General features: G+C 45.5%; 1 protein-coding gene across 1 annotated transcript in view; it reads right to left on the bottom strand.

Annotated features, from left to right (window-relative positions):
• ASTN1 (astrotactin 1) overlaps nucleotides 1-26,023 on the bottom strand; it is a 189,172-nt gene that overhangs the window by 126,285 nt on the left and 36,864 nt on the right. The window contains 3 exon segments of the mRNA XM_039219144.1: nucleotides 16,405-16,489; nucleotides 24,121-24,312; nucleotides 25,339-25,488. Of these exon segments, the coding sequence (XP_039075075.1) occupies nucleotides 16,405-16,489; nucleotides 24,121-24,312; nucleotides 25,339-25,488 (427 nt within the window).

Raw genomic sequence — 26,023 nt, forward strand, 5'->3', positions numbered from 1 at the left:
AAAGACAGGCTTTTCAGAAAGGATCCATCTCAACTGTCTAGAATTAAATAGCAGAAGAAACTTTTGTCTCCCTACCTCTTCCCAATAAGATTCAATATCTGTTCTAAGATGATCTTTCTTGCAGTCTCTATCACCAGGTATTACTTTGGGTGGTGGGTGCAGGAAAAGAGAGAGACAAGTAAAATGTGTTACTTTGGCTTCTTGAAAAATGACTATGGTTGAACTATCAGCCACATGGTACTATTTGTTCATTAATTCAGTCATTGATTTAATGTTTACTGAATACCTACTGTTCGACTAAGAGCTCTAGGCATCGCAAACACAAGAAGACAAAAACAGAGCCAATAAAAGGTACATTCTGTGTCTTTAAGGAGTTTCCCACCACTGTGCGGTCCGGTGGGGAAACAGACAAGAATGCCAGCATAGCACTGAATTATTCTCCCATTTGCCTACACACAGGTGCTAAGAAACCCCAGGGAAGAGCCTTTTAAATCAGCTGTGGCAGTAACTAGGAGCAGAGCAAAAGCAAGAGTGTTCTGAGATGGGTTTTTGGACCAGTTGTTAGAGGTAAATAGGAGCAAGTATGTATCCTTGAATGTCATCCATCCCCACTGCCAAAAGAGTCTAGGAGCTCTCCCAGAAACACTCTCCTTCCAGACAATCACCTGCTATAAAGTCTGGCTGCATCTGTCTCAAGAGTATGCACTGGGTGGCCTAGCCTAGGTCAGTGGGGACTCTGTCAGCTTGTCACTGCCATGGTGACTCGCATTAGCACTCTGGTTATCAGTGGAGCCACTTCAAAAACACCCTGTTATCTTCTGCCGCACCTATGTACATCAGTCTTCAGAATGCTTCCTTCTCATTCTTTGATTCATCTCAACTTGCTCATTCATTCATTCATTCATTAATCCATCATTCAACTGTATTTACAGCCTCCAAATTTGCTATATTTGAATCTCTTGGATCCTGCACTTTGTATATTGACTTATGTCAAGTGTGAATTTTTGTAATTCTGATGATATCCCTCACTTCCCCACCTGTGGCTGACCCCCCCCCATCGAAGCCTCACCCGGGTGGTAATGTGTGTATGGGGGTGGGTGTGAGAAGGAAGTAAACAGCATGGGCTCCATTCACTCCAATGCTGTGGATGTCCACAGAAGTCAGCAGCCCCTGGCAGAACTAGGAGACTGGAAAGAATCAGCAGATAAATCCCACTCCCTTCCTGTCTATCCTCCACTCTCATGGACTGATCAGAGGTACAAATTTCTACAAGGCCCTACCTCTACTATTATCCTATGAGTCCAAAAACTGACCTTTTGTAAAGCTGTGGCTGGCTTATCAATGTAGCCCCTTCCTGACTCAATCATCCCTTCCCCTCACTCTGCTTCCGTGCAATTGTTCCTTCCTAAAAGCCTTAACATTTAAATTTTGTTTCTAGAATACTTGGGATAGGACAGTCTATGTTCTTCAATGTCATCAATTGCAAAATGAGGGGATATAGTAATAGTACCTCTTTCATAAAGTTGTTGTGAAGACGGAGTTAATGTGAAGGGCTTTGGACAGTGCCCAGCGTATAATAAACCCTATATGACTGTTGGCTAATATCATTCATCTTTTCTTTTCAGGAATACCTAACACAATCCCCGAGACATGGAAGGTCATCGATAAATGTTTTTCAAGTGAATGAATCATGAAAGTGCACTGCTTTAGTGGCCCTTGGAAGACAAACGAGTTAGCTCAGAAAGGAACACCATGCCAAATACTAAATATAAATAAGCTGATTTCTCTTTTGTGGATAAAGAGACCTAAGCACCAAGAAATGCCCTAGGAAAACCATAGAAAGGTTTACACAGAACTTGCACATGTAATAGGCAACCATTCACTTATTTGTTCAACAAATGTGTACTCAGTGCTTAATACCAAATGTGATAGGAAATGCCATAGGGTTGCAAGGATGAATAAGACATAGTCCTGAACTTGAGGAACTTGCAAAGTGGAATGGCAAAGGCAGAGGTAGATTAGTGAACAGATGATGGGAATTATCAGATCATTATTTTATGGTGTGAAAACAGTGGTAGAGATAAGCACTGAGAGTCACAGGGTCAGAGAAGAAGGCTACTTTGCAAAAGCTGGGGAGCATCATTTTGGTGTCTCAGAGGGGGCTATCTGGATGGAGGCCTATATGCTAAGTTTGGGAAGAGCCTGAAAAGTTTGGGAGTGGGCTAGGTAAAGGTGCAGGAAAAGCCACTGCAGGCACAGAACAGCCTACAGCCCAGTGCCCAGACACATGGTAAGCCTGGTGCACACATGGGCTGGAAAACAGATTCAATGTCACTGGAACATAACAATGCAGACAAGGAGAGACTGCACTGCACGCCACCATAGGAAACCCCCCATTTATTCTGTAAGGCCACAGGTTTCACTGGTGAATTTGGGGGCAGGGCATAAAATGAACAGCTCTTCTGGGTAGATCTTTTGGTGGCTGAAAGAGGATGGATTTGAGGACAAGTCGTGAGGCAAGGAGCCAGGTGAGAAGCCTACAGTGGTGACCCAGGTGAGGGATAAAGTGCTGGCCTGAGCCACTGGTGGGACAGGTGAGACCAAGTGTGTGTAAGGAGCAGATGCTCGCTGCTGGAGCCCACCGGGACAGCCCTCATCGTCAGCACGGCCCCCAGAGATCAGGATTCAAATATTCCCTCCACCACTTAAGAATCCATGATGGAGCTCCACCAGCCCATCTTCCGAAGATAGAGCAAGTTAGTCTCGGCAGAGGCCTCGGACATCAGTGCTGAGATAAGGCCCAGATTCCTGCTGGAAACGAAAATCTAGGCCTAAGTAAATGTTTTTGGTAAATATTATTTCATTCACAATAGTCCCTGAACTTTGAAGGGATCAAGAAATTGAAAGTCATAAGTAAAGAGGCAAGTAAGAGGTAAGGCCAGGATAAAACTCCAGGTTTGGGGCGTCTGGGTGGCTCAGTCAGTTGAATGTCTGACTTCAGCTCAGGTCATGATCTCACGGTTTGTGGGTTCGAGTCCCACATCAGGCTCTGTGCTGTCAGCTCAGAGCCTGGAGCCTGCTTCGGAGTCTGTGTCTCCCTCTCTCTTGGCCCCTCCTATGCTTCTCTCTCTCTCTCAAAAATGAATAAACATTAAAAAAATTAATTAAGAATTTCAGGTTTGTCTAGTCGAAGTGGAGGATCTGTGTGTGTGTGTGTGTATGTGTGTGCATGTGCACACACATACACACATACATATAGAATTTTAACGTCACTGCAGCTTCCTCATAGTCATTAACAAGTATATTTTCAGTATCTGGAGCCTCAGAACCACTGCCTCCCTTCCCAACTCCCAACTCCTCAGAGTTTTAGATTACCAACTGGAACCTTACATGCCCTACATTCCCTATCCCTGGCCCTAGCAAGTTTAATTGTTAAATTGGTTGAAACTGAAAGAATGGGGAGAGGTTTTGCAATAGCATCACCAGCCCTCTCCCTTGGCTTCAGTTCAAAGGCATCACGGTTCAGGGCCAGAGGAGAGAAGAACAGACTTAATGCACTTGTAGGCTCTGCTCCCTCTGCAGTCCTCTGGTGCACAAGGGCACAGTAGGGGTTGCTGGGAAACGGAGTCTTTGATGATGTGTTCTCCCTGCTGTGAAGACTAATGACTTCAAAGAGGGCATCCTGCCACGCTAGGGGCTTGCGTGGAAAATCTGACTGCAGTGTAATTAGGAAGAAGGCTTGAGTTTAGGCTTGTGTGTTCAACAGCACCCTCCTCTGCCTGTTAGAAAATACAATTTGGGGGAGGGAGAGACAAAGCTTTTGAAGAGCAAGGGTGTGTCTTCAGGATGACTGCTTTGATGCTGATAAAGAGGGGGAAAAAGTTAAAACCAAACCAACCAAACAGAAAACAACCAAAAACCCCAGCAGCAACTGCTGGTCAATGGTCAAAACTGAGAGATTTTAAATAATGGAAGTAAGACCTCCTTTCTGAAAACCATCCGCCTGGCAGGTATTATGTCTGATGCTCACTCTAATTCATTAGACCCTCTCACTTTCCATGGTTCTCATTTACTTTATTTACCTACCTTATGAGGTAGGTATTATTATTATTATCCCCATTTCACAGGAGAGGAAGTTACGGCACAGAGACCTTAAGTAATTTGCTCATGGGAAGTGGGCAGAGCCAGTAAGTGGCAGGATCAGGATTTGGACTCAGGGGGTCTGCTTGTATAATGCTAGCCAATATGTCGTATGAACTCAGTTCTTCACTTATTTAAGCCCCTAATGGACTGGACCTTACAGGACTACTGTGAAGATTGAATAGGGTATTTGGCACAGAGGAAGTCCTCCGTGGAAGTGATGTTCTGTGAGTGGTATCAGTACCTTCCATCCTTCCTGCCCCCAACATAAATATCTTCCTTGATGGTCCATTTCTCATAATGCTTGAAATATCACCAGTAGCAATTATTCATTTTTTATTAAGCACATATTATATGCATGACAATATGTGCTTGAGAATGAGACTCAAAATTAAGCTCTTGCCCCAAAGGTCTTACGTTACAAGGAGTCAAGACCAATGTAGGAATAGAAGTACCAAGGCACAATGTAGCAACTGCCACAAGGTCTCAGGCAGCCCAAAGGAAGAAGAGATGGCTTCCAACTGGGGAATGAGTGGAGACTTTATGGAGGAGCAGGTATTTGGGCAGGACCTTGGGAAATGGATAAAGTTAACTGGGAGGGAAAGGAGGGAGTACCTGGAGGGGAAGATGTCCTGAGAAAAAGCAGGGAGGGTGTAAAGTAAAAAAGTAAGTATGGTCAGGAAGCAAGCAGTTCAATCAGGCTGGAAACAAGTGCTAGGGTCTTGGGTGCTGGAAGGGCCTTATCCTGAGAGGCCATATGGTGGCCATACTTGTCCTCATCCATTACATTGAGAGCCTGGACACGGGGTCAGACTGCTGGGGTCATTCCGTCTCCTGCCATTCGTACAGTGTGCTCTTGGGAACATTACTGGACCCTCTGTGTCATGGCTTCCTCAACTGCACAGTGTTAAGAGGGAAAGATATGAACATTCACAGAGCATTTACAAATAATGCCTTCATGCAGAAAAAACTCTGTGAATATTACCCATGGTTATTTAAAGAAGGTAAGAGATAATAGTGTGTTAGGATGTGACAATGCGGTGAAATATGAGGCATTGTTCATGCCCTGGCGAAATTTAAATTCTAGCAGTAGGTTTTTCTAAACTCAACTTACCAAACTGATGGTAAGATCACATCATTTGGTGGCAGTTCAAAGAACATAAATGAGGCCATGCCAATGCAAAACTCAATGCCATCACTTATTGAGAGCTCCCATATTTTATTTAACATTATTGAGTACAACATATTTTATTCATGTTTCCCTCATAAACCTTATAACAACTCTATGAAGTAGAGACTTACTATTCTTATTTTTACTGATGAGGAAGTTGAGACTCAAAAAAGTTATGAATTCAGCCCCAAATACAGTGGTTTAAATAGAAGAAATGAGATTTGAGCCCAAATGTGCCTGTTCCCAACTTTATGCTCTTCCCATTATGTGCTGCTGCTCCCTTATAGTTGAAAAGGTAAGCAGGTGAACATTAATCTTTTTGGAAGTGAGGAATCCACAACCTCCTGGCTCAGATGAAATGGTTTTACCAAGGCTATTAAGTGAAGACCAGTTAATGACACCCAAGCCTGTCCCTGGAAAGAAAAACCTCTGAGCATATTTCAGACAACTTTTCTGCTAGTCCTAGTACCTTGGGGAAGATGAATGGATGGCCTCATCCTTTAAACATGAAGATACCACTCCTGACCTATTGGGCAAAAGCTCTGAAATCTTTGCGAACAACAAGGACCTGACTAGGCGTTTTATTTTTCTGACAAATGTGGTGGTAAATACGTAAATGTAATCCCTGCATAGGGTTCATGGCGCAGGCAGTACCATATCTCCTGCTATACTAATGGGCCATCTTGACTTGAACACACGGCCGTGATCCCACACTAGCCACAGCACAGAGCTAGTCATCAGCAGACACCTGTCCCTGACAGACAGTTACCAGCCTGGGGCCCCAGGATGTGTCTTGAGTGTTTCTTTCAAACCTGGATTGGGCAAGCAGCCAATGACATTTATTGGGTTTATTAGGTCTCCAGTAAGGTCCCTCTAGTGACTCGTGGCTTTCCCTAGGACTCTACATTATTTTGAAAGAGATGCTTAACTACAGACTATATACTTGTCATTGTTTTAATCCAGACGTCAATGTCAGGATCCCCTGCCCCTAGAGCCCCAAGGCTAATTGTGGCTTCTCTCTGGCTTTCATTTCATTTTGAGACTCTCTAGCTCTTGAGGGATTGGACACAAGAAAATTCTCTTTAGGGACCAAGATTTTTTTTTTTTTTTGGCTTAGTAGACTCTCACTATTGCTGCAATATTCAAGAGATTCACTTATAGAATGGGGACAATAATAGTTTACTTCATAGTACTGAAATGAGAATTGCATGTGTTGGTACATGAAAAATACAGAGTGACTGGTACATTGCAAGGACTATGTAAGCGTCAGCTATTATTACTACTAATATTAATATCAATTCTATTACTATAGCACTTGAAAGGCAGTGTAGGGAGAGTACTATAATATCAGGCATGCAAAGTACTATGGTTCCCTGGCACTGATGTTAATTCTACTCCACATGGGTTGCTTTCACTGTGGACTGTGTTCCCATTTATGACCATCCCACAATGGCGAGCACTCATTCCATTTACAGTCACCCTTCTCAAGTGGTTATAAATGAGGAAGTCTCTATGGTATATCAGGATGGGAGGAAGTCCATGCTGAGAACTGTGGTCTGGGCAGCCCCATAGGGTTGCCACCTCCAGGGCTAATTAGGCTAGTGCAGCACTGGGGCTTTGAGTAGCTGTCCAAGGTCCTGCACAACTGAAATTTAGGACCCTCCTACATCTGAGAGTCTTGGATCCAAAGGGCAACCTTGACTGGAAAGCCTGATTTTGGCCATACCCCCTCAAGCAAGTAAGGCTACTCTTGGTGTAGAAAACCTTGTGGAAAGGTTAATAAACTTGATGGAAAGGAGACTATAAGGAGGAAAAAGACTATCCCAATTGTTAAGCTACATCATGGTTTAATAAGAGCCTAGATGTTGGCATCAGACAGCTCCGTTCACCACTCTGTGATTCTGGACGCCATGCTACTGAGTCTCAAATAACAGTAGGCATCGTTCTCATTATACATACATACGTGTGTGTGTGTGTGTGTGTGTGTGTGTGTGTGTGTGTAAAACAAAGCAAGACCTGTAACAATATAACACAATTTTTGTTAAAAAAATATATACCTAAACAAACAAAAGGTCAGAATGAGTTCCCTCTAGGGAATGGTACTTCAGGTGGCTTGGATTTTCTTCTTTGTACTGTTGTGTGTGTGTGTGTTTTCCCTAGTTTTTCTACAAGTTACATGCATCCCTTATATAAAAAGAAAAAGCAAAAAACAAATATGTAGTGACAAAATGTTTGTTCTCCAATTTCCCAAATTACATGAAACTAAAATTTCAAAAAGATCATTACAGTATTAACATTTGAACAAGAATCCAAAAATACTTCTCCAGGAAGAATAAACTTTATTTTTACTAAAATTGTTTTCACAGAAATTGTAGGTGGAATAAACAGTATGAACTACTCACCTCTGAACCAGTTCATAGGATTTTTATCAAGATTAGTGATATTAAAAAGAACAAAAACACTGAGTCCAGCTTCATGACAGCTATTAATCAGCATATATGAGGGACTGCTCAATATCTTCAGTGACATTGAAGTTGTATTGCATTAAACACTGTGCTGAATGTGAGGCTCACTGCTTGGGGTTCATCCAGCCCTTTGCTATCCAGACTTACAGAGATGTTTTATTAAAGTTTGACCAGAATGCTAGATCCTGAACCACTTTCTCCTTTCCTCCAAAATCAGGTTAAAATTGAGTGTTTAGTTATTAAGAGTAATTTCCTCAGGGGGGGCCCTGAATGGCTCGATTGAACATAGGACTCTTGATTTCACCTCAGGTCATGATTCCAGGGTCATAGGATCAGCCCTGTGTCAGGCTGCATACTGAGCATGGAGTCAGCTTGAGATTCTCGCTCTGTCCCTCTGCCCCTCTCTCCTACACTCACGTGCTCTCTCTCTCTCTCTCTCTCTCTCTCTCAAATTAAAAAAAGAAAAAGAATAACCTCATGGAAAAAGTTCTGAAAACAGTCATGTACCACAAAGATACTTTAAAGCTTCCTTCTTTATCTTTTCCCTCCAAATTCTGTGATTATAAGAGCAATACATGCTTATTGTTAAATTATGAAAGAGAACAAAAATATATACAGAATTGAGGGGGGCAGTGGGAAGCAAAACTTTTGATGCATAGCAAAAGAAATTGGGAGGAAGTGCGCCAAAATGGTAATGGTAGTTTTTTCTGAGCATGGGATAATGAGTGCATTTTTTTTTCTACTTATTTTAAAGGAAAAAAAAAAGATATATAACCAAGACCTCCAAAGCCAGGGAAAATGCAGCTCTAGTATTCTTAGACCTAAACCCGAGGAAGCTGAAGGTCCAGTGAGCAGTCCTAGTGGAAAATAGCCAAGCATTCAGTAGAATATATGAATTCAGGACACTATCTGGAAAGCATGGGCAAGACATAAAACATTCATTTCTATAAAATTGAAACAATTTATCTTCCATTCTTGAGCAGATGGGAGGGTAAATTGAGGTTGATTTTTTTTTCACCCTGGTGGTCATGTTGGAGGAAATATGAGTGTTCCCGCCTCCGGCACTGTTTAAAATAAGTCTCTTGATGCCGTGACTGGACTAGACAGAGAGAACACTGTGAGAGCGGCACCCTCCTCCAGGGGGTAGGCAGTACAGCAGGGGGCGACTGCAGACGCTTGTCACCCGGGGACAGGTGGCATGGTGAGGCCCCTCTGTCCCAAGGGGTGGGGGTTGCTGAGAAGCAGGTGGAGAGCACAGAAGGCCCACCTCTCATCTACAGCTGGTGACTGGCTTTCAGGGCGTTCTATGCAATTCACGTTGCACTCCCTTTGAAATCTGTATTTACCTGACTGACTGAGCTCCAGTACCCACCTGTCACTGTCAAGTGTGGCCACCAGCTCTGTGACCTTAAGCAAGTTTCTTCACCTCTCTGGCCCCCTATTTCCTCATCAGTAAAATTCAAGGATCTTTTAGGACTGCTCAGCCGCAGTCCACAAATCCATTCTCATTTGCATTACAGGGGGTGGTGCAGTGGCCAGAGGGTGCCCTCACAAGTGGTCTGGGGACTTCGTTTCCAGCTCAGGGAGGGTCCTTAAGTCTTAAACGTGTCTGGCTGTGCTTCGGCAGCATTTGGGGAAACTTTTTGTAAGTACAGATTCTGGACTCTCTCCCAGACCTATGAGATTAAAATCTCTAGGGACAGAAATCAGAAATCCATATTTTAAATAAGCTGTCCAGATGCCTCAGGGAGTCGATTACTAATGACGTATTTTGCTTTTGTATCCTCCTAAGTGATCGGGAAGGTTACCGTTGCCTCTAAGAGGGGAATGAAGGGCACCACCTAAAATGACCAGGGCCAGGCTCAGCACAGCTCATTAAGTGCCTCGGTGCAAATTAGAAAAAGGCGCCCATCTGGACAAGCATCGCCTTTGTCTCAGGGTTTGCTTGCCTTGGTGACCACAGGCCAGGTTTAAGGATTCAGTTGCTTTCCTAGTCAGATGTCTGTCTATCTGCAACGTACAAGGTCTATCACAGTACTCAGTGGACTGATCACACGCTTTTTGTGAAAACGGATCAAGTCAAACATGTTTTCATTTGAGAAAATTCCTGAGAATGAGGTGTGGTTTCCTACGCCAAGTGGGGGAACCTGATCCCATTACACCTGTCTGAGGAGGTCCTGGTGGGTGGAGACCTGCGTTCAGTTGTTCAGTTCCTGCCTCTGCTTGTCCAGGGAGGGGTCGGTTCTCCTTCCACAGGACAAGATTTCAGCTGGAATCAGGTTCCAGCGAGGCTTCTAAAGAGACAGGGAACTAGGAACTTTAGATTGAATTCTACCAGCTAAGATGAAGATCTGTTTGACATTGAAATGGGTGGGGAGAAAGGACAGTCACGTTTCCATCGACTCCTGGGGGATGGTGGGGGAGACGGAAGCAAAAAAAAAAAAAAAGAGGGAAGAAAAGAATGAGAAATAAGGGGACAAACACTGGGAACCCTTGTTAGGAATTGTGAATAAGTTAGGTAGAATTAGAAAGAGTCGCATACAACACACACACACACACACACAGAGAAAAGGAGAACAAAAAGAGAGCTAATGGGGAGATAATCCCATTTGTGCGTGGCATGGCAGTGACAGGAGCTGGCACAGACAGTGTGGTTGGGGCTGGAGGGCAGGGGGGAGGGCGCCCAGAGATACAAAGAGGAGTCCCAGGCTGGCCTGCAAATCTTGTCTGAGGGGGTGGGGGAAGGTGAATGGGGCATTGGTGACACAGAAATCAGTGACACGTGGGTGGGGAAATAAAAGCCAGACAATGAGCTAGAAATGGACAAAGGGAAGTCAAGAAATGTTGTATGTCACCCAGGACTGTCTGACTCTGTCTGAGTCACTTCTGAAGAGACTTTGGGCAGGTCAACATAGGCCACCCAAGGCTGGGACTTGGGATCAGGGACGCATGCCAGCCTCCCAGACGCTGCCTTCCAATGGGCGGGCAGGCGCCCTCTGTCCGACAGCTGGAAGGAAGTCTTTGCCCAGTTCTAGTGGTCAAGAGGTGAGGATGGATTGGGGATCATTCTGAGTAATCGGGGGAGACTGGTCTCTGCTCAATACTTAGAACCTAGAGGCAGAGGCATCCTCTCTACTGAGCTCTGGTCACTGTACTGGGAGTTATCTCCACGGAAATGTTACAAATGGCATCATTTGGGCAGCCATTCCCCACCCCCCCCCCCGCCCCAAATTACTGCCATGTATCTTGAGCAAGGAAGAGGGACTGAGGCTAACCATGACAGACACCAGACACCGTCCTCATTCTTGGCTTGAAAAGGAAACTGGATTCTGCGGGGTGGGACATTTCCTCCTTATATGGATTTAGAATCCCCAAGGAGTCACTCTTGGGAGGCTGCAGCAGGGAGATGTGGTAGAAATAGAAGGAAAGAACAGTATGCACCTGGCACAATGGAAAGGCCAGATTAAGGCAGTGTGGACTGTTTGAGAGAGAGAGAGAGAGAGAGAGAGAGAGTGTGTGCACGTGCATCCATGCACACATGTGTTCTTATCTGGGGATGTCATGGTAAATGTGTTGTCTCCCGAGCAGACACTGAAAGAAGGTTCAGTGAGCAGGGCCATTCCTGACAATGGCTTCTACAGCCTTAGAGAAACACCTGTTCGTTTCCTGTTGCCGGCTCTTCCCCTCTCATGAATTCTCACTCCATCACAACCCTTCAGCATTGAAATCTAGTGATATGTGATAGTTCTTTAGTGGGAAATCTCCTTGGTGTTGCCCTCTGTATCTGAGATGCCAGAATAAGAAATCAGACTATTATTTACAGGGAATTTTCAAATGCATGAATTTTATCTAATGGGGTGTCCTGAAAAACATTATCTAGAAGCCCTTGGGCACACTTTCAACAACCACAAAAAACTTTTGATAGCCTTTCTTAATAATCTCCATAGTGGCTAAATAAATTTGTTTTTTCCCCCCTCCTCTACTATGTTCATGTAAATTAATTGCTCTTGCCGCCTCCAGCCTCGTTTATTGGTTTCATTTTTTGTCTGTGAAAATTTTCAATTTGTCCTTGATGGTCCTAGCAAACAAATACTAAATACGTAGTCTGATAGTCCCTGGCTGTGTCTACAAAGCCACAGGGGTAGGAGGCTGTGGGTTTTTTAGGGAATTCATGCAGGTTAGACAGAAGACCTAGTAAAGCCTCATGCTGGGGTAAGACCCTTTTATCCTGGGTCCTCTGTTGGACAGCCATGTCACCAGGATGCTGTGGCAGGAAATGATTGATTTTTGTTGCCAACCTCGAAGACCAAAAATATAACCTCAAACATCCCATGCTCTTTTAAGACCTCATTAGAAGTCACCCCTAACTTTGTTTACATCTTTTTTGAGGCTATTTTTACTTTTATTGAATAGGAGCCTCTTGTGTAATGAGTTCAATAATTTTACGACTTGTGACCTGATCCTGTCACCTGGTGCACTATGGTGACCAGATTCACCCCCCAGAGCCACTCACACATCTCTAATCTGCCTCATGCACTTCTCCTGGGGCATTTTTGGCAGAACCAGAGTCACCGAAAAATGGCTGCAACCTCCTTGACTCACATGCCTTACACACATGGTGCCTGATTCTGTCCTTCTTTGCTGTTTGATCTTGACAGCTTTATCTACAGAATAATTTTAGGACTATGTTTCACTTGCAGAATCCAGATAAATACAAATTTAGATAGTCTCAAGAGGTTGTGTGTGGGTTTGTTCTGGTTTTGTTTGTGTGTTGTTTTGTTTTGAGGGTTATTTTCATTTATTTTGAAGGACCCAGAATGATAATGTATAATGAGGGAATATCCCACCAAATATACAGACGCCTTGGAACTTCTCCCTCCTGCTAACAATTTTAAGGGCACATTTATGGAAGTTTCGTGTCCAAAACCTTAGAAAGCAAGAGCTCTTCAAGAGCCAGTCTTTCCCTACTTTATCAGCCTCCTCTCCTGTCTCTGTAAACTGCACTCCTAAGCTACCCTGGAATTTATCCCTAGTTCTGGAAAATCCATGCTTCTTATATCACCATGCCTCAACATATGCTGTTCTCTTTGCTTGGAATTACCTGTGTTAGCTGCTAAATTGAACAGTTCAAAATGTGACTTCTCCACGAAATCCTATTCTCCGTTCTTCGATGTCACATACGTCACCTCTTAAACTGTAATCACATAGACCTTTGCTCACACCTCTATTTTAATAGGCCTTAGAATTGAATGTAATTTTTTTCATTATGTGCCCATTATCTATCTAGACTATTAGTTCTTCCAGAGCGGAGACCACATCTTCTTATAATTAGCAATCTACCTTATCCTGGTACAACAGGTAATAGAGGGGATATTTGTTGAAACCATGAATGAGTGAGAGCATAAACGACGGTGCACAGCAGTGAGAGGATTTCTATAAACGAATCTGCTCACTCACCCACGTACACATGTGCACGCCACACATTCACACACCATGCGCACACATTCGCCACATACTTACTTGTGCACGTCGGTGCATGTGTACACACACGTGGGTCGAGGTAAACCAGAGCACAAGGCAGAGGCTGGGTGAAGTTGCAGGTGTAACTACTTTCTTTTTTTTTTTTTTTCTTTGCAATTTTTTGCAGTTGTGTCCTTAATCCATTTTCTCCCCTGTCTGAAAGTCATGACTGCTTATGGCTACTTTTTCCCTAGTACATTAACCTAGATTTCTCACAAAGGAATTCATTTTAAATATTACTGGCCTGGGATTTGCTTGTTCTACTTCAAAAGAATGTTCAGCTATTTTTACATACACGATGCAAGGATACTAGGTGAAAAACATAAATACCCACACACGCTGCTTACCTCCACCTTCCGGAACATTAAATATTCCAGAAAATCAGGCCCACCATCGATTTTTCCATAATACCCCAAAAACATATCATTAGCTGGCAATGTGTCAGGCAGGCTTCAACTCAAGTGACAGGCTTCACGTTTAAATCAATTTCGATTAATTTTGCAAGAATCATTCAGAGAAACGTGGCATCAGACCCCTGATTTAAATCAAGATGTATGGCATCCTCCACTTTTCATTTATCTTGTCATTTTACGAGGAAAATGCAGCCATTTGTCTGGCACTTTTTTATATACATATAAACCCAAGCTGCTTATCACTCCTGGTTCCATATCCCCAAGAGAGTCACTTTTTTCCCTCCTAACAGTTGCTCCATTATTTTATTAGTGTCCAAAACGAGACCTCGCAGACAGTGATGATCAGAGAATAATGGAAATTAGAGATGGAAATGACAGATTAGGTCTCCTTGTCTGTTTCCTGGGGCTAATGTTCCTGTCAGTCTGCGACTCGATGCTTTAGCCTGTCTTATTTTAAATGACACCAACATGGGGCCTCCACCAAGTCCCTGGAGGCTCTTGTCTACATCCTAGGACTGCCTCTACGCACAGCCAGAGGGAATGACAAACCCTGTGCAATTACCGAGTGAGGCCAGGCCCGTCCTCGCATGATCTGTCTGCAAGGCGAGGGATGTAGAGGCTTGAGCGATTAGCCACCAAATCCAATCACTGCAGAGGGCCAGCCTAGATCATTCAGGGCCAACAGCGAAATGATATTTTGTCGTTGTTTTCTTCAGCAGCAAGTTCTCAGGCTCGGAGATAGAGAGCTGGTTATCCATCACCCTGCACAACATTTTACTCAGGAAGAATCCTAGTCAACCGAGCTCAGCCACCACATAAGCTAATATCCTGGCTCCACATCCACTATGCAAACGTTTCAGGGGTCAGAGAGCGAGGGGACTAAGGCTACTTTCAACAGCGAATGGCACTCTTTATCCATACCCCGCCTGACATCCATCAGCCAAGTCCTCTGCCCTCCCCACCCATCTTTCAACAACAGGGCACCTTATGTGCACTTACCCTTCTGCCAACGCCTTCCCCCAAATTGTGGGGGGACAGCCTCTCTGATGCGATCTCAGGTTCAGTGGAAACAGAGCAATCCTTCATTTCCACTAACAGAAAAATTCTCATGGCATTTTGACTTCCTCAAGTTTTCTGACCTGTGACTCAGATTTCCTTTCCCTAACTTCATTCTCTCTTGTCCTTATTCCTCAACCTCAACCCCCGTTCCAGAACATTTGCCCTCTTCTAACGTCGATGGGCATCTATCATGCCTTGACTTAGTCATCAGCTGGCCAGTTCTTGGAGTTGAGTTCTTCTACCCTTCATCATAAATCACTCCCCTGGGCTCTTCAATCATTTTTATTGCTCTTCTCCAAACTCTCACCCATTTGTCTCCATATTTATTGCTTTGAGAGTCCAGAACTACATTCAATATTCTAGGCTTGGTCTCGTCAGAATCATACAGAGGAGGCTGATCATCAAGCTCGGGGACGGGAGTCCTCCACAGCAATGTGTGAAATGATGGTGGTTCCTTTGTTCCACCCTGTCAGGCTGCAAACACATTTCTAATCTGCAGAAAAGCAATCACTCTCAGGTGGCTTCTGTCTTGATTTCTTTCTAGTTTTCCCTGTTCCATCGACTGCTACTATTAGTTAGTGCTTATTGATCCCTTTCTCTATCCACCCTGCTCCATGAGGAAACCAACGCAGAAAGCAGGCTCTCAGCACCTGAGACAAAGTAGAACTCTGCTTCTAAAAAGCCAGAGAAGACGACCAGTGGTGATGGTTGCTCAAAAATGTGAGTGTCCTTAATGCCACTGAATTGTATGTACACTTAAAAACAATGAAAATGTGGGGTGCCTGGGTGATTCAGTCAGTTAAGTGTCCGACTTTGGCTCAGGTCATGATCTCACGGTTCATGGGTTCAAGCCTGCATCGTGCTCTGTGCTGACAGCTAGCTCTGTTTTGGAATCTGTATCTCCCTCTCTCTCTGACCCTCCCTTGCTCACGCTGTCTCTCTCTCTCTCAAAAATAAATAGAACATTTAAAATTTTTTTATAAACGATAAAAATGGAAAATTTTATGTGATGTGTATTTCATCACAATAACTTTTTTAATGTAAAAAAAAAAGTTAAAATAAAAAGCCCAGGCAGGGTAACTTCTATCCCAGTCATGTGTGCTGGGGGGAAAGCAAAGTCTCAGAAGGAAATGGTAACTGGGGATCTGGCCAAAACACCCTTACTCAGTAGCAAGCATTCCTGCATCTCCCCCGTGCTGACAGTGGTGGGGACAATGAGTGTCTCCTCATGTCAGTCTTGCAAAGCTCCTCGAGCTCTGGGAGAGCTCCATGGGAGTCCGTGTGGCTTCACGTGCCTCCAACAAAATCATCAGCTATTTTCTGCCTGTGGGATCCTGGTGGCTGGCGGTGGAATGCAAAGGAGGAGGGGGACAGCTTGATTTTCAGATCCCAGCTGGAGGCTGTGGGGCTGCGAGTCAGAGGCATCATCTCTGAACTTGTAAATGGAGAAAGAGATGACACGGACGTCACTGGAATGGTATAAATATGGAAATGCATGGTGACATTTTTACCCATTCGCTATTCAGAATATAACCACCCCTTAGCTCCATTCCTCTCCACACAATTGCTCCGCGTCCTGTCTCCGTGGAGAAGGGTGACATCTGGGAACCGGCTCATTTGCCATCCCCTCACTTACCCCTGGTTTGTGCCCCATTCATTCCGAATGCAAAGATGCTTGTGTACTGGATCCTTCATGTAACCTTCATAGCAAAGGCATTCCCCTTCGAAGCAGGGTAGGAAGAAGGAAAAGAAACATGAAGGAATTGATTAACATGTCTGTTTGAAAACATGAACATGAAATGATCAGATTAAACTCGACTCTAATAATGGTTTGGAAGAAACAATAAATTCCATTAGGTCATGCATCTCTGTCTCCACTGCCCACAGGAATGAACACACCTCCAATGTCTCCATTTTCTACTACAGAGGAATCTAACATTTGCAAAGAACCTACTAAACGTGCTCAGTGAACACAAAGAATGAGAACTCTGAGTAAAAGGACTTTTTCATTCTTATTTTCTCAGTGCCAAGTCCACTGCAAGGTGCATATTAGAGGATCATTAAGTGTTTAAAGAGCACATAGTGATGTATTTCATCAAATATTTCTAAGAAACTTGAAAAGTAGGTATTATTGGCTATGCTATGCTGATAGTGGAAACTGAGGCTCAGAACAATTAAGGGATCTGAAGACAGCTTATAAGTGGCAGAGTTAATATTTAAGCCTCTGACTGTCCATCTCTGGACCTTTATCCTCACCCTGCCATGCTGTTGGCCCACAGAACAACTATATACTTAGAGGAGGCCACTTATATTTATTATAGTTTTTATAAATTCTGGGTTTTAGTTGTTAAATTAAAATGGCTAATTATTTTCAAGCTTTTAAACAGAAGAACCATCCACAATTCTATTTTTGTTTAGGATATTACTATGCTTCCTTACCATTCGTTACTCCATTAATATACCAAATGGCCCACAACTCCTTTGGAACCATATGCAACACTGTATATGTGTGTGTGTGCATCTCCTCATGGCAGATTCCTTAACAGTCTTCTGATTTACATGCAAAATCAAGACCTCCCAAAGATTAAGAATCATTGCTTCACTTACTACTGATTTTGGAAACATTTACTGCCATGCCCTTATATTAATAATCCTTGAGTAAGGCTATGTATCCCTACACTGCTGAGACCAGAGCCACTGAAACGCTCATGTGACCTCTGTCACTGGCTGGGTAATCCATAGGTGTAAAAGGACAGGGTATGACTTCCTAAAATTTGTAAACAGTAAAAAGTGGCATGCCCAAAAGAGACAAGGGACATAAGGTTTCCTCATCTTTCTAGGAAGAGACACTTTAGAAAAGGATAAACATAGCTTTGAGTTTGATTTTCTGTTTTCAAAGATTTAAAAAAAAAAAAACAATAAAAATGAAGTGAGGGGCCCCCAAAATTTTAGAGGGAAAGGTCTGGGTAGGTTCTAAAGCAATGAGGTTTTTTGTTTGTTTGTTTGTTAGGATCTAAGCTTAACCTTGCCTTCCAAGATGGGCCTATAAGCTATTGACCATCAGGGCCCCACTACCAGATAACACCCATTTTCTTCTCCCACATCTGTTTAACTCAAGGTTTTGAGGAGTGGAGTGAAAATTAGTTAATTTCTTAGTTTATGAGGGGGTCTACACAGGGTATGAGGTCACTGCTTTGTCTCCTGTATGGGAAACTCAGACTTCCACATGGGAAACTCAGATTCACAACAGGCTCAAATTTACTGGCTTCCGTGGTGCTGAGCTGTGTCCAAGAATGGTCAGGGAGCTAGGAGTGGAACATAGGAAAACAAAGCTAGAAGTCAGGGAGATGATAATAAAGCTTTCAGATGAATGATGTTTCTCTGGGAGAAGAGAAGATAAAGAAGGCAAATACCAGAAGATCATAAAAGAAGAAAATTACTAAGGGGCCGGGCTTCATATCTTACCAATTCCAAAGAAAGCATGGACTTGAGACTATAAGCCACACAAAGGCATGAACAAAGTTAGGTTTTGTTGTTGTTGCTCTTTTGTTTTGTTTTGTTGCATAAGTGGGGATTTTATAAACAGTGCATAATGGAAAATTAATTAAATAACTTCAAATTTTGCCCTGAATTTACAGATAACACGACCACCACCACTCTAAAGATGCAGATGAAAGGCAACTAGTGGGTCTAGTGCACAAACAGACTTCTCCCTTCAGAAGATCACATCCCAGGTGTCCTGTGGACATCAGGGTATGATATTGAAAAAGAAGAAGTGACCTCAAGAGGTTGCCGAGCCCATCCCTCTGACTCTTAACAAGAATCTTGGCTGGACGCCATGCCCTAGACTTAAGGACTGACCAAAAAGGGAGTTCGTCCACGTTTGAGATCTAGTTACTGCCAAATATGTAAAAATAAGTGCAGTAACAACTGAGAGTTCAAGCAAAGCCTGGTTTTCCTAATGATGGCAATGCCTACCATTTGTCAAGCACATTCACCTTTCTCAAATTGCCTTCACAATCATTATCTCCTCGTAAGGTTCCGTCCGTCACTGCATGGGGATGCACAGCCAACAAGATAGAGCTTCCCTCTAATGTCACATGCGGCCCAAAGTCGGAGCAACAGAGACATTTTCAAACATATCGGGCTAGAGTTTGAGGATATCCAAAATCCGCCTCTCAAATGATCCTCATTTCCGGGACCCACCAAACACACCCCTTCTGTATTCCTCCTCAAAACCAGTTGGACCATCTACACTGAAAAAGAGTTCAGACTTGATGAGGAAAGTTGCTATGGCAACCAAATGCTAAATCTTGACTTTAAGAGGGGTTTCGTGCAAGCACAAGCACCGACTGTTAGCTGTGAATTTTAAAGACCCCACAAGGGTGTTGGATGCCCTCCTAAGCTCAAAGTGTTACAGTCTCTGCATCTGCTGTGACAGATGGCGGGGAACACATGACGCGCCGGCTTTGTGGTGGTGTTCACAGGGATCCAACGGAGGGACGTGTCACGGCCACGGAGAGGTGCCCAATCGGGATGGATTGTGCCCTGCAGGAGGCACGCACAGGCAACCGCACTACCAGAGAGTAGAAGGCCACCAAGAGGTGAGCCAGGCAGGGCCTGGACATGGCTACACTTGATTTGTGCTTGGTACCCTCAGGTGAAATGCCTTGAGTGACTTGTACGGTGTCCTGTGCCCTCCCTCATTCCCCATTCTGTAAGTGAAGGAGGGAAGTGCAAATCTCATCAAAGGATCAACAAGAGACCTTGAGTCAAGGGCTCCTCAGACATGACTGGGCCGGACTTGATGTGGCCAAAAGCCCTGACTCACCTATCCTTCAGGTAGCTGCTAGTGGTGTGTTCCATCTAAAAAGGGAAATCTCTGTAAGACATCTGGACTCAGGTAACATCTAACCGCCTGGTCTCCTCCCCTGTGGAGACATCAGGCAAGAGGCAAGCCCAGAGTCAAACAGCCCCACGTGACTCTGAGAGGGCAGACAGAGGGAAGTATGCCAACAGCACATCCTGAAGGAAGGGGTTTGAATAAAGTTTGGAAAGAGTGGGCAATCCAGGTGGGAAGAACAAAATTGGAAGCGATGCTACTCTGACAAATTGGGTGAGAGAGAGAGGCAGTGGTTCAGATCAAGGAGAGGGGAGGAGGGCTCGAGTGAGTCTGGGAAACTGGTCCATTGCCCCTCACCAGGTTTTACACATTTCTCTATGGTTAGGACTGGCTTCTAGAAAGATCTGGGGTAGGAAGAATTTAGGTGGGTGGCAATCTTGAATAGCCATTAAAATCTGATTTAGCTTGGAAGCCCATGCTCCTTGTAGACCCATAAAAGCTACATACATGTCTTGAAAAGGGCAGAGAGCATCTGTGGCCAGGACTGACGGGGGCTGTGAAATCAAGCAGGTGTGCATGAAGCCTCCACAGCTGCCCAACTGGTGGAACAAAGGCCGGGAACGGAGTGGTGGGAAAAGTTGCTGAAACCAGTTGCTTCGTGTTTCCATCAGGAAACAGGCAATCGAGCAAACATGCAACTGTAAACAAAGCCCTTAGGAAGTAAGGAAAAGTCAACCTCCGGCTTGATCCAGGCAGGGCACTAAGTCATTCAACCTCAGTGGCTTGCTGTTAGCCCACCTGGACCTGAGCCGCACCTAGGGTTCCAAACCTGGGCAGATCTGGGGGAGAATTCGGCGTGCACTTGGCCGAGGGCTTCCAGGCACTGGACTAAGAGCTCCAGGTACACTACATCTCTCCCAAAGACTGTGTTGCTACAGTGTAGGAGGGAGGCTGAAGTGGAAAACAGATCAGCAAGCTTCCTCCAGCTCGTTCTTCTGGAGACCCCTGATGCACCTTCTGAAGATCGATGTAGCCATCTCTATGTACTGGGCTGGGATAACGTTAACCATGCTTGTTCTTTCCCTCCTTCGGTTTCTACAGGCGCCATACAAATGACCACAAACTTCGTGGTTTAAACAACACTACTTTATTATCTTACAGCTCTGTAGTCAGAAGCCTGACATAAATCTCATGGGGCTAAAAACAAGGTGTCTGCAGACCTACATTTCTTATTAGAGCCTGGAGAGGAGAAGTCTGATTCCTTGCCTTTTCCCCCTTCTACAGGTGGCCACATTCGTGGCTCCATGCCCTGTCTGTTCAGCTCCAAAGCCAGCACGGGCTGGTGGGGTCCTTCTCGTGTCGTGTCACCCTGGCCTCCTCTTCTGCCTCCCTCTTTCTCTTTTTAAGGACCTTGTGATTGTATTGGGCTCACCTGGTTGATCCAGCCACCCTGGTTCATCTTTGCCATGTAACAAAACTTGTTCACAGGTTCTGGGGAAGAGGAGAGCATCTTTGGGGGCCCAATATTCTGCCTACTGCAGCTGTCATTCTGGACCACTGTGCAGGTGATGCATAAACACATGCTTAACTTTGGAACGTTCTGGAAGGTTGCCTGAGGAGGGCTCCAGGCCCCAGGGGATGCTTCTTTGCGGTGGCTGAGCATGCGTTTCTGTGTGTCCGTGCATGCGCGTGCGTGAAGGACACACGTGCATTTGCACCGTTCCACTTCTCCATGTAGGCAGGCCCCTCGGCATGGCTGGGAAAGCACACGTCCCAAGTGAGTTAGCTGGAAGATTGCAAAAATAACGTCGGCTTGACTCGCAGCCAATTCCCACACGCAGCTCTTTGGAGAAAGGCTCTAGGATGTAGTGTGGGAGGCGATAAAGTTTCTTACTGATGAGCGTGTGGGATGACCACATCATCCCATGTGTGGGAAGAAGCAGGGCGGGAAGGGGGAGGGCTTCCAATTCCAGCATTAATGAAAATAAGTCTCCCAGCAGCGCTTCGGAGATGAAGATGTTGCACCTTAGCTCTGTGCGGGCTTTGGGTTCCTCTCTGCCATCTCCCGTGTGGCTTTCCATTTGGATACTCATTAACTGTCACAGATACGGGGAAGCCACTGGCAGAGGAAGGCTTCCTAAGTCATTTTCGGCAAGGCTTAGCAATAAGATGTCTGGGAAGACTGAAGAGGGAGGTGATAGGAACTTCGCTGTGGACAAGCGAGCCCCTGGCTCCTGGCTCAGGGAGCGTGCTCAGTATAACGAGGGCTGTTTACATAGTTTTTGATGACAGATATGCTGGATCTGACGTGTCTGGGGAAATCAAGCATCCCTTGATAATCCCATCTCTGCTCTGACTTCATGATGGATGGAATACATACTTATGCCTTAGGAAGCCGTGGGGCTTCAGGTGAGTTATGCACCTTCTCGGGGAATTCACACATTGATCTAAGAGTAAGAAGGTGGTTTCTCTCTAAGACCCTCCATGCATAAAACACCGCCCCCTTCCCCTCACATGTAATTAAAAGGGCTTCCTGCTCTTTAAAACCTCAGTAGAGGCTTCCCAGGCCCTCTGGAGATCCTGCTTCTCTCAGAAGTGAATTTAACAGCTAAGCTCGTCCCAGGATCTCCCAATCCAAGTCAGTGGTGGGGACCAGAGACCAGCACTGCTGCACAGAGAGGCCCTGCCTTGGAGATGAGCCCTTTTTCCTTTCTCCTGAGCACACTGGCGTTTGGGCATGGTACACAGCCCATCTGTTTGATTTGGTGTTTGCCTGACGGCGTGGGAGGAGCAGTAAGTAAGCACAGTCTTCGACATCAGATGTTTAAAATGCTGTACTTTCTCTTCCATATGGGGGCCTGGAAGACCTGCGACGGGCCCAGGTGAGAACAGCTCTTAGGCCTAAGAAGGTGAACTTCAGACATTGTAGCCACCTATCTCCCCCAGGGACATCTAGCAATGGTTGTAACAGAAGTCAGGCTGAATCTCCTGGACTCAACCTCTACTAATATCCCTCCACCCCAGCACCTGAAGATGCATCCGTAGGTGTGTGTGTGTGTGTGTGTGTGCACACACGCACATGTATATATGTATGATGTGTGCCTGGGTATGTATGTGCATGTGTGTGTGTACTGTGTATGCTTATAGATGTGTGTGCTTGTGTGTATGTGTGTGCATATACACGTGTATGTGCGTAAGTGTATGTGCTTGCACATGCAGGCATACTTGTGTACGTATATGCATGTGTGTATATGTGCTGCATGTATGCATGCATGTGCATGCATGCGTGTAAGTGTATGTGCACAATGCACACATGTATGCCTATGTACATTTATGCATGTGTGTATGGGTGAATGTATGTGCATGTGTGCACGCGCACACGTGTCCATGTGTGTGCATGTACATGCACATGTGTGCGACTGTGTGCATGCATGTGTTATGTGTATGTGTGTGTGGGTATATGTGTGGTGGAGAAGAGGTCCATGAGGTACACTGAGGTACAGAGAGCTGGAGGACTTGGCCCCTAACTCACAGCATTTCCCTTGAGGATCTTAGCTACCATTACACCCCTTCCTTTGTTCTGAGACAAATACTATTCCTCTGGGAAGGATCTATCTGTAGAACTGAATCTACTGGAACCAGATCTTTCTAAAGACTATTGGAAACGAACGCTTTCTACAAGGAATATACACAGCAACCTGGATGGAGGGCCCACACTCCTCAGTATCCTGGAGCTCACGAAGCTCTCAGAGCATGGCCATGCACGCCGGTGTGAATACCAGACATTCTCAGGGATGTCCCACCCCCTTCCTAAGATTTATCTGGGGCATATAACTTCAGATGTACCCTGCATTTATGTGGAAAGACATTCATTTTGGTAGTATTTGTAAAAATTAAACATTTAAAGCATCCTAAATGTCAAATAATAGGCAACTATTTAAATGAGCTATGCTATAGGTGTACAATGGAACACCAAATAGCCATTAAAATTATGTTATTGATGGTTATTTAATGGTTCTGGGAACTTTTGATGATAGAATGTTAAGTGAAAAAAATCAAGAAAATGCTACTGGATTTAGTGGGCTTATGAGTCTCTAAAAATCATGCACAGCTAAAGATCAGAAGGGACAACATTACAATTTTAAAATGGTTTCTCCAGAAGACAGAATTATAGATGATTATCATTCTCTTCAATGAGCTTTTCTAACTTTTCCAAATTTTCTGCAATAAACATGCATAAAAAGTCGGGCCCCAGTAGCTGACATCTGCTAAATGGATGGCAAATGGGTGTGCGGGTCATCTTAAACAGCTCTATATGGGGGTGGGGCAGAAAAGATACCTCCAAGGCTTCTGCTGGGGGAGGACACATTATAAGCCAACATGCTCGAGGGCCCAGCCACACACTGGCAGCTTGCACGGTTTAGGCTCCCAAATGCAATGGAAAAATAGGGAGAGACGATCTGGGTTTCCAGGGGGGTGATTGCAAGAGGCATGAACTCTGACAGTTACCCGCTGCCCGGTGCTCCCGCCTACCAGTTTCAGGGTCGCACTGGTGTTCGCAGGGGTCCAGGAGCCGCCGGGCACAGAGGTCCATGGCCCAGGGCCCACTGGAGTTCTGCTGAGAGAAGAGAACCACTTGGGCTGGGTTCAGCCAGTCACTGGCATCCAGCTGGCTCCCCTCCAGCAAGATGAAGCGGCTCCCTGCAGGAGAGAGAAAGGAGGCATGCCTGTGTGTGCACACAACACACACACATACACACACACACACACACACACACACACTACTGAAGACAGAGTAAGGGAGGGTCTGCAGAATGCCCCAAGCCGAGATCATTACCCCTACCAGCCCTAGCCTGTCACGAGCCCCCCAGCGAGGGACCAGCAGATGGAGGCTCGGCCACCACCTGGATCTCCTGCCATATCGTCCCCTGCCACCTTGCTCCATCCCATCTCTACCAGGTGGACCCAGGGAATCCTGGGACAGAGCAGCTCTGTGATGGCCATGGCGTGGGTCCATCAGACCCAGTCACAGGCACTGGCGCTCGCCCAAGGAACAGGGACCTCCTGCCTTGTCTCCGCTTGCCACGAAATAGCAGGCCCTCTAACACCACGGACAATCCCCACCTGTTTTCAGCCTTCTAGTGGCAGAGAGAACAGACATTAACAAGTCAATTAGTTACTCCGGGCTTAACAAATTCAGGGCCTCCTGGAACCCGTATCACTCCGTCATTATATTGGGGTCCCCCTGGATGAAAGTGAATTATCACTCCGGTGTTCTAGGCTTTAGCAAGTTACTGCAATTAGGGATTTCTCACCCGGGCACACCCAGACCGAAGCATGGCTGATTCTTAATCACCTCCTCTGCTCCACATAGCCTCTCCCTTCCCCAAATCCAGGGAATCTAGGTGTCAATCTACCTGTATCCAGCATGCTCTGTATTTCTCCACAAAGCCAGGGGCTTATTTTAAAACAAACAGAAATGAGAAATTGGACTGGGTACAGAGAAGAGGAGGTAATCTGTTCAATTTTGTGGGTTTTTTTTTTTTAACCTGCTTTCTGATTTCATCTGTGGACAATCCAAATTTATCCTAAGCCCTACGTATCTGGGTTTATTTTTCTCTCGTTTACAGTCGTAAGTAACAGTGACCCCTGGCTGCTCCTTCTTTCCCGCCCAACCCAAAAACTTCCTCTTTGGGGAGGAAGCCGCATCCTTGGAAGTGAGCTCACCATCGGCGATCAGGTGCTCGGGGACGTGCAGGGTGATTTTGACAACGAGGGGGCAGCTGACGTGGGAGGAGCACACGAGACCGATCACGCAGCTGGTGACGCTGATCAGTGTCAAGGTGGTCTTATTCACAGGACTTCGGGGGGAGCCCACTGGAAGCAAGAGACAAGCAAGGCACGTGGCGGTAAGAATCTCGGCAGTGGAGGCCAATGGGGCCTTCTGCTGTCCAACCCGGCAAACAGGGGAGGCAGTGGGCAAACCTCACCCAGGCGGGAAATGTTTCAGCTCACCACCCCGGTGAGCTTCATCCTCCTGGAATACCATGTGACTTGTCAGCTGGAGTCACAGGGGCTTAGCCTACTGGTGGCCCTCAGGGTCAACAGTGGCCAGCCGTGTGCAAGTTCTCTGCACTTGTCTTGGGACAGGTTCGCAAAGAAATCATAAAGGAGGGCATTCTCCCTATCGCTTGGCTGAGCTCCACCCTCTCGCTCAAGGGTGGCACAGAGGCCTCTACCACACGCTAGACCTCTGCACTTCTCACCGCTTCTCACAGAGGGTACTCTCACAAACCAGCCCCTCCTCTCCCAGGGCTCCAGCCACCTCTCCAACTACCTCTTGAGGAACTTCCCGAGCTCTGCAGGTGGCAGACCTACAGCTGACTCTTCCTCTCTAGGGCCTGGAAAGAGG

The sequence above is a fragment of the Hyaena hyaena genome, unplaced genomic scaffold (assembly GCF_003009895.1).
Source record: "Hyaena hyaena isolate Hyena2069 unplaced genomic scaffold, ASM300989v1 scaffold_793, whole genome shotgun sequence".
In the NCBI taxonomy this organism is placed as follows: Eukaryota; Metazoa; Chordata; class Mammalia; order Carnivora; family Hyaenidae; genus Hyaena; species Hyaena hyaena.